The sequence below is a fragment of the Bombina bombina genome, chromosome 1, assembly GCF_027579735.1.
Source record: "Bombina bombina isolate aBomBom1 chromosome 1, aBomBom1.pri, whole genome shotgun sequence".
Classification (NCBI taxonomy): Eukaryota; Metazoa; Chordata; class Amphibia; order Anura; family Bombinatoridae; genus Bombina; species Bombina bombina.
In genome coordinates this window covers 419648120-419662010 of record NC_069499.1, presented here as the reverse complement: position 1 = coordinate 419662010, position 13891 = coordinate 419648120, and the positions used below count along the sequence as shown (strand labels likewise).

The following is a 13891-nucleotide window of genomic DNA, read 5'->3' as shown; positions in this document are numbered from 1 at the left end:
CGTTTAGCCAGCTCACCGCTGACTTAAGCAACGCTGGTATTGAGGTGAGATGTGGAGGTAAATTTTGCTCTATGCTCACCTTTTTGCAGCTAACGCCAGGTTTAAAAACCCTGTAATACCAGCGTTGTCTTAAGGGTTCGTTAGCACCGCACCCCTGTTACCGCAAAACTCGTAATCTAGGTGATACACTTATGAGTTGTGTGCAGTTTACCCAGAGTCATTATGGTCATAATTCACTACTAGTGTCCACTTTTTGTGAGCAGTAGAAAATGGCAGCATTTCAAACACTGCAAAGGTGATTTTTGGAAAAATGTACGGCCAGATTACGAGTTTTGTGTTAGGAGCTGTGCGGTGCTAACAAGCAGTTTTTTCTCACCGCTCACTTACCTGCAACGCTAGTATTACGGGTTTTTACAAACGGCGTTAAAAGGCAAGAAGTGAGCGTAGAGCAAAATTGTGCGCCGTACCGCACTCCAATACCAGCGCTGCTTAAGTCAGCGGTGAGCTGGTCGTACGTGCTCGTGCACAATTTCCCCATAGACATCAATGGGGAGAGCTGGCTGAGAAAAAGTCTAACACCTGCCAAAAAGCAGCGTAAAGCTCAGTAACGCAGCCCCATTAATTCCTATGGGGAAACAAAATTTATGTTTACACCTAACACGCTAACATGAACCCAGAGTCCAAACACCCCTAATCTTACACTTATTAACCCCTAATCTGCCGCCCCCAAAATCGCTGACACCTACATTATATTTATTAACCCCTAATCTGCCGCTCCGGACATCGCCGCCACTTACATTATACTTATTAACCCCTAATCTGCTGCCCCCAACATCGCTGCCACCTACATTATATTTATTAACCCCTAATCTGCCGCCCCCAATGTCGCCGCAACCTACCTACACTTATTAACCCCTAATCTGCTGTCCCAACGTCGCCGCCACTATATTAAATTTATTAACCCCTAAACCTAAGTCTAACCCTAACCCTAACACCCCCTAATTGAAATATAATTTAAATAAATCTAAATAAAATTACTATCATTAACTACATTATTCCTATTTAAAACTAAATACTTACCTATAAAATAAAACCTAAGCTAGCTACAATATAACTAATAGTTGCATTGTAGTTAGCTTAGGGTTTATTTTTATTTTACAGGCAAGTTTGTATTTATTTTAACTAGGTAGAAGAGTTATTAAATAGTTATTAACTATTTAATAACTACCTAGCTAAAATAAATACAAATTTACCTGTAAAATAAAACCTAACCTAAGTTACACTAACACCTAACCTTACACTATAATTAAATACATTCCCTACATTAAAAACAATTAAATAAATTAAATTAAATTAAATTAGCTAAATCACAAAAAAAACCACTAAATTACGGAAAATAAAAAACAAATTAAATATCTTTAAACTAATTACACCTAATCTAATAGCCCTATCAAAATAAAAAAGCCCCCCAAAATTAAAAAAGAAACCCTAGCCTAAACTAAACTACCAATTGCCCTTAAAAGGGCCTTTTGCAGGGCATTGCCCCAAAGAAATCAGCTCTTTTTCCTGTAAAAAAATATAACCCCCCCCCCCAACAGTAAAACCCACCACCCACACAATCAACCCCCCAAATAAAATACTAACTAAAAAAACCTAAGCTCCCCATTGCCCTGAAAAGGGCATTTGGATGGGCATTGCCCTTTAAAGGGCATTTAGCTCTATTGCAGGCCCAAAGCCCTAACCTAAAAATTAAACCCACCGAATACACCCTTAAAAAAATCCTAACCCTAACCCCTGAAGATTCACTTACCGGGAGAAGTCTTCATCCAAGCGGCAAAATGTCCTCAACAAAGCCAGCAGAAGTGGTCCACCAGACGGGCAGAAGTCTTCATCCAGACGGCATCTTCTATCTTCATCCTTCCGGCGCGGAGCGGGTCCATCTTCAAGACATCCGACGCGGAGCATCCTCTTCCAACAAAGTCTTCTTGCTGAATGAATATCTCTTTAAGTGACGTCATCCAAGATGGCGTCCCTTAGATTCGGATTGGCTAATAGAATTCTATCAGCCAATCGGAATTAAGGTAGAAAAAATCCTATTGGCTGTTTGGATCAGCCATTAGGATTGAACTTCAATCCTATTGGCTGATCCAATCAGCCAATAGGATTGAGCTCGCATTCTATTGGCTGTTCCAATCAGCCAATGGAATGCAAGCTCAGTCCTATTGGCTGATCCAATCAGCCAATAGGAATTTTTCTACCTTAATTCCAATTGGCCAATCGGAATCTTAGGGACGCCATCTTGGATGACGTCACTTAAAGAGATATTCATTCAGCAAGAAGACTTCGTTGGAAGAGGATGCTCCTCGTTAGATGTCTTGAAGATGGACTCGCTCCGCATCGGAAGGATAAAGATAGAAGATGCCGTCTGGATTAAGACTTCTGCCCGTCTGGAGGACCACTTCTTTTTTTTTTTTTTTTTTTCTTTTTTTTTAAATAATTTTTATTGAGGTTTTTGTCAAAATAAACATTTGGTAATTGCTAGTATACAATAAAAAGAGAAAACAGAGGAGTATTACAGAGTGAGCTGCGAACATATGACAAATAGGAGAACCAAATAGTTGTAAGACAATTACTTTCTCATATTATATAGCATTGGAGAGGGCCGCTCATGGACCCCAAATGGAAAACCTCATTTTTTTGTTTTCTAGGATAATATAATGTCGAGCTCCCTTACTGATGAATGAAATTATAATGAAACATTGGAACACCCCCATAAAATTAACTAACAGCTGCATTAAAATAGCATGCGTAGGTGATACATATTAGTGATCAGTCCTGCTGATCTAGACAGGGCATATGAACGCATACCTATTATGCTGTGAAGGGTTAGGTACTTAGGGAGCAATTAAAAGCTATGATTCAGATGCGGTATAGACGAGACAAACCGCCTTGTTAGTTCCCCTAGAGAAGGGGATACATTATTATGGGGGGAGGGGGGGAGGGGGGGGGAGGAGGTGGCGTTTTACATATATTCAGAATTATCTCACCATTGAGGAGCATTAAAACAGAATAAGATGCACCTTAGAACTATCTTCGTTATATAAAATATGAACAGGAAGAGTTTAAACACGCAGTAATAAGCGATGCGAATAACATATAAAGAAATGTGATACATTATACATGCTAATAGTGAAATAGCTATGCTTAGAACTATGTAACAGAGCATGTTAAGAAATGTAATGGAAGAGGAGGAGTTAAATTTAAATGAGCAAAATCAGGGATAAGGATTCCTTTTCTGTCTGACATTAGCAAGTAGGACCAGTCATAGTAAGTATATACATTGGTAGGCCAGATTTGATAGATACCTCATTGTCTACAGGAAGTACTGTCCCTGAAGTAACATGAGGGAGACTACAGAGCACATCATAGGCCAAGGACTGACATACGTTATGAAGGGCATTATAGTGAGCGTAGGGAATACGGCTGTTCAACAAGCTTGCAGCAGTTATGCACTGCCATCCAGGCACGGGCCCTATGCCCAGACAGCAGACACCACTCTTATGTGTATGAGTGAGTTATTCCCAATAGTTGCCCACTCGCTCTCCTCAACCTGGTTAAATGATATATTTAATGCCCTTTGTGCTAACTATAGAATAAAACAATTGAAATCTGGGTGATCCTTATATCTATGCAAGGATGATAACTGTTACTGAGGGGACTATGAGTAATCAGCAAGTGATCATGACAACAGAGGTGGCAAAACAGTAGTTTTTTACATATACTATGTGCAGTGGGGCTAGCTATAAATCTGCAAGGCATGCAGCAACAAATTGTAGGCATCTGAAATAGTCAACATTCATTCACAATTATAGATGTAATATCAGTTGCAAGTCTGATGATTATTAACATTAAACATAATAAAGGCCAACCTTACACATCATAGAATGAATAGCAGATAGAGCACTGTTAAGAAAGCATTTAAATGTAGAGTAACTAGCTCATATCTAACAGAAACTTACATATATAGTAGTAGTAGAGATTAAGAACCAGCTGGTAAATTAAAATAGCACACAGTTTGCTAGATAAACCACAGTCTAATAAGAAGGATGCGTGTTATTAGACTCAAAAATACCAAACAAGGTAGCAGCCTTATCCCTTGTAGATTGGCTATAGTGTATATATAGGAAATAGGCAGTAATGTGGCATAAATCTACAGTATATGGAAACGTTTTAACACTTAACACTTATCATATCAAGTTTGTAGTCACAGATAATTAGGCTAATGATGAACTGAACTGTGACTCCCCTCAAGTGGTTATGAATGGCCATTACATCTTCTAGCAGTTTATTGTATTATGAATCTAACACATAAAGCATATATAGATAATATACCTAAAAAAACAAATAAACAGTGTAATAGACGTTACAAGTGTTGTTTGTGTGTAATAAACAAACTGAAGAGCAAAACTGTAAAACACTAATAGATAACAAACAAAATAAGCTTGAAGGAGACATCGAGTTCAAACCCACTTATATTGGGCAGTCTAGAAATGATCAAACATGCTGGCTTCGTAGCCAAAGTCACTCAGAAGTCCTCAATTAGTGCAGTGAGCTTGGCAAAATTCAGGACTAACCCTTTAACCAATGCCTTTAGGGACCATGACTTCCGTGCCCGGCTGGAGTATGGACCAACACAGTAAGTTGTAGCTATCGCTTCTAAAGCAGGCAATGCCCATTTTATGTAGCAATCTGTCATCGGAACCCACTAAGAGCAGAGTGCTGTGACCCCAACGTACTACACCACCTATTCCTTTTCGGTCAGTAGTAGGAACCGTAGGGATGCTGGAGGGAGGAGGACGCTGAGGCTGCAGATTGAAAGTTAGGTCCGTGCAGTAAAATGGGAGAGTCACGGGCAAACACCCCTGAATGCCTGTGGTGCCGCTATCGACAGTCATTGTTAAGCTACTAGGAGGCGGTAGGAAAGTTCCCTGCAGCACCCGGTATTTACCTTTCACGGGCCACCGCCAAGGAATCAATGCCTTCTCCGGTCCTGGGGCTGTGTCAGGATAGTTCAGGTTTGTGACAGCGTCTTGGAATGGGCCAACAGCATCGGTATTGACGTTCTGACAAACCCTCTGTAGAATAGGCTTAGCGAGGTCAGATTGTTGACGGAGTTGATTGGCGCCATTTCTGTTAGGAGCTGCGTACAGCCCCTCCATCAAGCTGGCGTGATGGTTTTCCAGCAGGCACCTCATTGCTTCTAGGAGATAGTGTGAGGACTCCATAGTTCAGGCTGAGTTGAAAACCTTAAGTAGGAGTAGGGTTGCAACTTCTTAGAGGCCTGCAGATAGAATGTAGCGTCTCCAAAATGGCGGTTCTCTCTCCCGGCTCTGTAATATAAAGCAGCGACGATTGACTGGAGCAGACTCTCCAGGTCCCTAAAAGTTTATGAAAGCAAAACACCAGTTCATAAGCCTATTCACACAGATGTGAAATACAAATAAAAGTTGTTGCAGAATGTGAAAAGACCCCTAAATTAGGATCTTGGGCCCGGGAGCTGCACCAAAACACGTCCTGTCAGCTCTGTAGATGGCTCCGCCCCAATCTGGAGGACCACTTCTGCCCATCTGGAGGACCACTTCTGCCGGCTTCGTTGAGGACATCTTGCCGCTTGGATGAATACTTCTCCTGGTAAGTGAATCTTCGGGGGTTAGTGTTAGCATTGGGTGGGTTTATTTTTTAGGTTAGGGCTTTGGGCCTGCAATAGAGCTAAATGCAAAAGTCCCTTTTAAGGGCTATTGATAGTTTAGTTTAGTCTAGGGTTTTTTTTTTTGGGGGGGGGGGCTTTTTTTATTTTGATATATTAGATTAGGTGTAATTAGTTTAAAGGTCTGTAATTAGTTTTTTATTTTCTGTAATTTAGTGTTTGTTTTTTAGCTAATTTAATTTAATTTATTTAATTGTATTTAATGTAGGTAATTTATTTAATTGTAGTTTAGTGTTAGGTGTTAGTGTAACTTAGGTTAGGTTTTATTTTACAGGTAAATTTGTCTTTATTTTAGCTAGGTAGTTATTAAATAGTTAATAACTATTTAATAACTATTCTACCTAGTTAAAATAAATACAAACTTGCCTGTAAAATAAAAATAAACCCTAAGCTAGCTACAATGTAACTATTAGTTATATTGTAGCTAGCTTAGGGTTTATTTTATAGGTAAGTATTTAGTTTTAAATAGGAATAATGTAGTTAATGATAGTAATTTTATTTAGATTTATTTAAATTATATTTAAGTTAGTGGGTGTTAGGTTTAGGGTTAGACTTAGGTTTAGGGGTTAATAAATTTAATATAGTGGCGGCGACGTTGGGGGCAGCAGATTAGGGGTTAATAAGTATAGGTAGGTTGCGGCGATATTGGGGGCAGCAGATTAGGGGTTAATAAGTATAATGTAGGTGGCGGCGATGTTAGGGGCGGAAGATTAGGGATCTTGTCGGAATAGGCTGTACCACTAACTTTTTGGCCTCCCAGGACAGACTCGTAATACTGGCGCTATGGAAGTCCCATAGAAAAAAGGGTTTACAAAGTTTGCGTAAGTCAGTTTGCGGTAAGGCCAAAAAAATGTGCAGGGCCCCTAAACCTGCAAGACTCGTAATAGCAGCGGTAGTGAAAAAGCAGCGTTAGGACCTGTTAACGCTGCTTTTTTACCTTACTGCAAAACTCGTAATCTAGCCGGTAGTTTTGTTTGTGTTGACAGTTGTTTAAAAGGGCATATTTGTTGTAGGAACTTTTATATCTGCACACTAGCAACTTAAGCAAATTGGACTTTTTCTATTTCCTAATTATACTTTCCTGATTAGAGAGTCTAAAGTTTCACTTTAAAGATGCCTAAATTTTATGAAAACACTTTATGTAATTGTGCAAAGACTTGGTCACATGGGCATACCTTGACTATTTGTTTCTTTTACAGAAGTATACACACTTAGAGGAAATAGTATGGGCAGGCCTTGCTCATTCCCATTTAAATTTAACAATAAATGGTATCATGAATGTACCCAAGATGGCAGAGGTGATATATTTCATTGGTGCTCTACCACAGTGATTTATGAACAAGCATACCGGTGGGGATTATGCCCTAGTTCTGGTAAGTAATAAGTGCAGAACACCATTTTTATAGCCAGCTGGACCACATATTACTAACAAAAAAGCATTTGTCAGTTTAAAACATGCATTATTTGTTCATCTTGCAGCAAATTATTTGTGTATAATATATTAATGCCCAGTTCATACACTTCCTAACAAAATAAAGTACCAGATATAGTGAAGTAGATAATTAGAGGAGTAAACAACATTTAATCTAAACATAGAATGTAGAATTGTGACACAGTTTCATTATAATTCATTATAAAAATAACATTGTGATATACTTTAATGATTTATTTTTTCCTGATTTTGCTGTAAAACAGCCACGAAAAGTGTGAGTGCCTCCGTCATACTGGAATATGGGGAAATTTACTTCAGCCTGCATCATTTTTATAGTATGATTGGTTAGTTTAAAGCACAGGCTCATTTATATTTGTATGTAATTGGCCAAAGAAAAGGCCAGAACATAAGTTTCACCAGGGTTATCAAGAAGAGTTTATCTGAACTGTTCTTGACTTGCAAAACCTTGCAAATTGGCCTAACAAAATGAAGGTGAGAAATTATTTTGAAACATTTATTTTTACAGTCCAGTGCTTAATTGCTGATGTATGCTATTAATTTAACCAACTATCCATTACCCTGACTCACTGAATAAAGATCTTTCATAGCTATTATAAACTCACAGATTGAGATTTGTAGGTCTGGCTGTTTAGGGGTTATTTGGTAGTTTAGGGGTAATTTGCCTTTGGTGGGCTTAATGACGGGTTTATTGGGATGGGGTTCAGCAGGGTTTATTAGTGCTTTGGGGGTTTTAGAGATGGGAGATTTATTTCAGTGGGGCTTCTTGCAATTTAAGAGTTAATTGTCTTTAGTGGTGTTAGAAATAGGGACTTTGTAGCAGTTTGACAACCTAGGTTAAAGGTTTTGCTTTTTGGCCTCTCTAGGTAGCAAGGAACACATTATACACAACAGCAACAGTTGTTTAATGTCCCTTTAATATCTCAGTAAGAAACAGTCTACATGGACTGTAATGCAGATTGTTGTTGTTGCTATTAGTTATTAAACTGCAATAGAATATATGCCATAATAGAAAATAAATATTTATTTAGAAGTGAACTAAAAACATGTTATTTTTTTGTTTGTTTGTTTTTCTTAATTTTCTGTTGCTGTTTTTTTTTTTAACTGGACTCTTTTTTTCTATACAGACAACAGTAATGCATTCTGGGAGGAGATAATAGGCACCCATGCGAGCTATCAGTTCAATTTTGGCTCTTTACTATCCTGGGAGAGAGCACATTTTTTATGTCAGGCTCAAGGCGGAGATCTGCTGAGTATCTTAAATGAGGCAGAGCAAGCAATAATTTCAGGTGTGTAGCACAGATAATGAATAATTACTTTCATTTTCAGCAAATAAGCCACATTCAATTAAAATACAATTTTATTTATTTAGATAGATAGATATAGATAGATAGATAGATAGATAGATAGATATAGATAGATACATATATAGATACAGTTTATAGATATAACTTTATTTTATAGATTTTGCTCTGCAGCAACATTTAAAATCTCCATTTCGGCAGTAACTGCCATTGCACCTTTTTCATACTCTAACTAAAGGCATTCCTGGAAAAAGGGGATATGTGTGGCAGGGGAATCAGAGAACCAATGGCAGTTGTCGAACCTTCCTGGTCCATTTATTACTTTCCTCTACCATTAAATGGACATTGTACACTAGAATTTTCTTTGCACAAATGTTTTGTAGATGATCCATTTTTATAGCCCATCTGGGAGTGTTTTTGTAACAATGTATAGTTTTGCTTATTTTTTACTGAAGGGCTAGTCTAGTCAAAATTACACTTTCATGATTCAAATTATAGGCAACTTTCTAATTTACTCCTATTATCAAGTTTTCTTAGATCTCTTGGCATCTTTATTTGAATGTAAGCTTAGGAGCCGGACCATTTTTGGTTCAGTACCTGGGTAATGATTGTTGATTGGTGTCTAAATGTAGCCACCAATCAGCAAGCACTACCCAGGTTCTGAACCAAAAATGAGTCGGCTCCTAAGCTTACATTCTTGCCCTTTCAAATAAAGATACTAAGAGAACAAAGAAAAAATTATAATAGGAGTAGATTAGAAAGTTGTTTACAATTGCATGCTCTATCTGAATCATGAAAGTTTAATTTTGACTAGACTATCCCTTAAGATTGTACTGATTTTCAGACTCCTAACCAAGCCACAAAATATCACCTGTAGACTGAAGTCTACAGATTCCTGTTTGTGTAATGGGTCTTTTCATATGCAGGTAGGGTTGCCACCTCAGCCATGTTTTCCTGGACACTTATGAGTTACACATGTTGCAGGGTGTGCAGAGGGGAACATGTATTGTGCTTCTGGACAGCACACAAATAGTAACCCTGTACAGCACTATTCATGTTCCTCCCTGCACACCCTGCAGCATGTGTAACTCATAAGTGTCCAGGAAAACATGGCCGCGGTGGCAACCATATATGCAGGGGAGGAAGGGAGTGTCTGCTCTTTGTGCTTTTTCAGCCCTTTTCATTGGGTGTCCCAGCCTAACCTCATCAACAGTGCCAAACTAGGAGCTTCAAAGTAAGTTTAAAACAGTTTTATACTGGATTTTTAGATCAATATCTGTGCATATTCTTCTTCATAGTAGTGTCTATTACATGCAGTTAAATGAAAATTGATATATAATGTCCCTAATATTAATTTCAGCATCAAAATTGATGAATTACTGGGCATCAATGGTAAATGCAATACTTGGATCACTTAATAGAAAATGTTTTTTTTTACAGATAAAGAAGAAGTAATCTGTATATTTTAAACATTCATCTACATTCTTGTATTGCACAACATTTTTATTGTATGGAATCATATAATATAGTATCCATATTTTCTTCTTCTTCTTCTTCTTCTTTTTCTTCTTCTTCTTCCAAAATATAAAGATGTGTAACTGCTTCAGCAACCAATATTTATAACCTCTTATACCTAGGAGTTCTGAAAATAAACAGAAGCAAGCTAGAGTAGGTATAGGTCAGTACATAGTAACATAGTAGATGAGGTTGAAAAAAGACCGAAGTCCATCGAGTTCAACCTATACAAATCTAAAATACTTACAAAAAGCTCCAGTTAAGCTTAAATAATTCCACTAAAAGGTGACCCATTTAATACTAGCAATCATATCTATGAATTTTGTTTATAGACAGAAATGTATCCAAACAATTTTTAAATGTATCTAGGGAATTGGCATTCATTACCTCCTTTGGTAATGAGTTCAACAATTTTATTGCTCTTACAGTGAAAAAACGTTTCCGTTGCAGGAGATTAAATCTCCTTTCCTCCAATCTTAAATTGTGACCTCTTGTCACAAACAATTTTCTTGGAATAAACAGAGCTTATGCCATCTCTGTATATGGGCCTTGCATATATTTATATAAAGTAATCATGTCACCTCTCAAGCACCTTTTTGCTAAAGAAAACAGACCCAGTTTGGCTAGCCTCTCTTCATAGTTTAAATTCTCCAATCCTTTTATTAGCTTTGTGGCCCTTCTCTGAACTTTTTTTAGTTCTGCAATATATTTTTTTGTGATCGGTCCCTAGAACTGCACTCCATACTCAAGGTGAGGTCTTACCAGGGCTATATATAGTGACAGAATTATGCTTTCCTCCCTTGAATCAATGCCTCTTTTAATACATGCTAGTATCTTATTAGCCTTTGAAGCCGCTGCCCTGCATTGTGCACCCATCTTTAGCTTTTTATCTATTACTACCCCCAAATCCCTTTCCTCCTGTGTTTGGCTAAGTCTTGTCCCATTTAAATAATATGCTGCCTGCTTATTTTTACTTCCAAAATGTAGAACCTTGCATTTTCCCGTATTAAATCTCATTTTCCATTTACCTGCCCATACTTCTAATTTTTGCAGGTCCTTTTGTAACGAAAGTTCATCCTGCTCTGACCTAATGACCTTACTTAACTTAGTATCATCTGCAAAAATAGAGATGTTGCTATTTAATCCTTGCTCCAAGTCATTTATAAAAATATTAAAAAGAACAGGGCCCAGTACATGATCCCTGGGGGACTCCACTGATTACCTTTGTCCAATCTGAGTATGATCCATTTACTACTACTCGTTGTTCCCTATCTTTTATCCAGTTATTTATCCATGAGCTAACATTTTCAGCTATTCCCAGTCCCTTAATTTTGTGCATTAATCTCTCATGTGGCACAGTATTCTCCTAAAATTTTGGGGCTTGGTTAGGAGCAGATTTTTTGCTTATTGTTAAATAAGCAAAACTATCCATTTTAAAACTAAACAAAACTGTATGGGCTATATAAATGGACCATCTGCAAAACATTTATACAAAGAAAAATCTAGTGTATAATGTCCCTTTAATAAGACAATTTATATACAATTAGACAATTGCAGCAAGACATTCAATCATATACTCAGATTGCCTTATGATTTAAAGGCTAACTAGAGCACCATAAATTATCTAGGAGAGGGTCTAGGGACTATTATCTAAACTTCGCCAGTTTTGACATGGTTTTTCACGCGGATCCTCACAGGGGCTGACCTTGTGGAATTATCATAAAAAAGGGGCAGTTCCTGCTAATGGCGAGATGTCTCCTATAGAAAGTATTGGAGCTTGTTGGAAGGGGAAACTTCGCTCAGTAAAGCGTTTAGCAATAAGCAGCAAGCGCACTTTAAAGATTAAATCCTGCATCAAAAACAAATCGCATTGTGCTGCTTTCTGCATATAGCATCTTACAATTGCCTCTATATTTGTATGCACGTGTTTTTTTATAGGGTATTAAGTTTTTTGTGTGTTTTTTCACAACCTCCCCATTATTTTAGTTTGTGAGAAAAAAACTGTGAGATCTGTAGGCTTGAAATGTTTAGATAATTACACTGGAATTTGAAAGACAATTTCATACGCGCCCATGGAACGCCCATGTTCAGCCCATTTTACGATAAAACAACAATTACACTTTGGCCTCTATTTATCAAGCCGTCAACTTACCTGCATTCGACGGCACCAATACACTCGCCTAAGATTGCCTAACATCACTGCCGCAGACCTGTAAACGTTCTCCAAAATTATCAAAAAAGCTGTCAAAAAGCCGCGCACCAAGTACGGGGCGATGAGCAGCGGACTGTTGTTAACTAACAGTCATCGATCTCGCTGCTCTTCGGCTTTTTTACAGCTTTCTTGGTATACTGTCACTAAACACCCACACTATACTATACTGTTTTACCCCTATACCGCCACTCTCGGACCCCGCCGCAACTAAATAAAGTTATTAAACCCTAAACCGCTGCTCCCGGAGCCCACCGCAACTCTAATAAATGTATTAACCCCTAAACCGCCGCTCCCGGAGCCCACCGTCACCTACATTATACATATTAACCCCTGATCTGCCGCCCCCTATACCGCCGCCACCTACATTATATTTATTAACCCCTAATGTGCCCCCCCTACACCGCCGCCACCTACATTATATTTATTAACCCCTAATCTGCCCCCCCTTACACCGCCACCACTATATTACATTTATTAACCCCTAAATCTAACCCTAACACCCCCTAACGTAAATATAATTTAAATACATCTAAATAAATATTATTATTTCTATTTAAAACTAAATACTTACCTGTAAAATAAACCCTAAGATAGCTACAATATAACTAATAGTTACATTGTAGCTAGCTTAGGATTTATTTTTATTTTACAGGCAACTTTGTATTTATTTTAACTAGGTACAATAGTTACTAAATAGTTATTAACTATTTAATAGCTACCTAGTTAAAATAAAGACAAATTTACCTGTAAAATAAAACCTAACCTAAGTTATAACTACACCTAACACTACACTATAATTAAATTAATTACCTACATTAAATACAATTAACTACAATTAAATAAAATTAAATAAAATACAATAAAATTAACTAAAGTAGCAAAAAAAAACACTAAATTACAGAAAATAATAAAGTAATTACAATAGTTTTAAACTAATTACCCCTAATCTAATCCCCCTAATAAAATTAACCCCTTGAAGATCACCCTACCTTGAGAAGTCTTCACCCAACCGGGCCGAAGTCCTCAACGAAGCCGGGTGAAGTGGTCCTCCAGACAGGCAGAAGTCTTCATCGAAGCCGGGCAGAAGAGGTCCTCCAGACGGGCAGAAGTCTTCATCCATCTGGCGCTGAGCGGCTCCAACTTCAAGACATCCGACGCAGAGCATCCTCTTCTGGCGACGTCTTCAAACAGAATGAATGTTCCTTTAAATGACGTCATCCAAGATGGCGTCCCTTGAATTCCGATTGGCTGATAGAATTAAGGTAGGAAAAATCCTATTGGTTGATGCAATCAGCCAATAGGATTGAGCTTGCATTCTATTGGCTGATTGGAACAGCCAATAGAATGCAAGCTCAATCCTATTGGCTGATTGGATCAGCCAATAGGATTGAACTTCAATCCTATTGGCTGATTGCATCAACCAATAGGATTTTTCCTACCTTAATTCCGATTGGCTGATAGATTTCTATCAGCCAATCGGAATTCAAGGGACGCCATCTTGGATGACGTCATTTAAAGGAACATTCATTCTGTTTGAAGACGTCGCCAGAAGAGGATGCTCCGCGTCGGATGTCTTGAAGATGGAGCCGCTCCGCGCCGGATGGATGAAGATAGAAGATGCCGTCTGGATGAAGACTTCTGCC

The 13891-nt window shown here is 38.0% G+C and overlaps 1 protein-coding gene across 1 annotated transcript in view; it reads left to right on the top strand.

The window, feature by feature from the left end:
• PLA2R1 (phospholipase A2 receptor 1) overlaps window positions 1-13891 on the top strand; it is a 528401-nt gene that overhangs the window by 37879 nt on the left and 476631 nt on the right. Inside the window, exons 3-4 of the mRNA XM_053698351.1 lie at window positions 6967-7140; window positions 8345-8506. Of these exons, the coding sequence (XP_053554326.1) occupies window positions 6967-7140; window positions 8345-8506 (336 nt within the window). The remainder of the gene's footprint in view (window positions 1-6966; window positions 7141-8344; window positions 8507-13891) is intronic.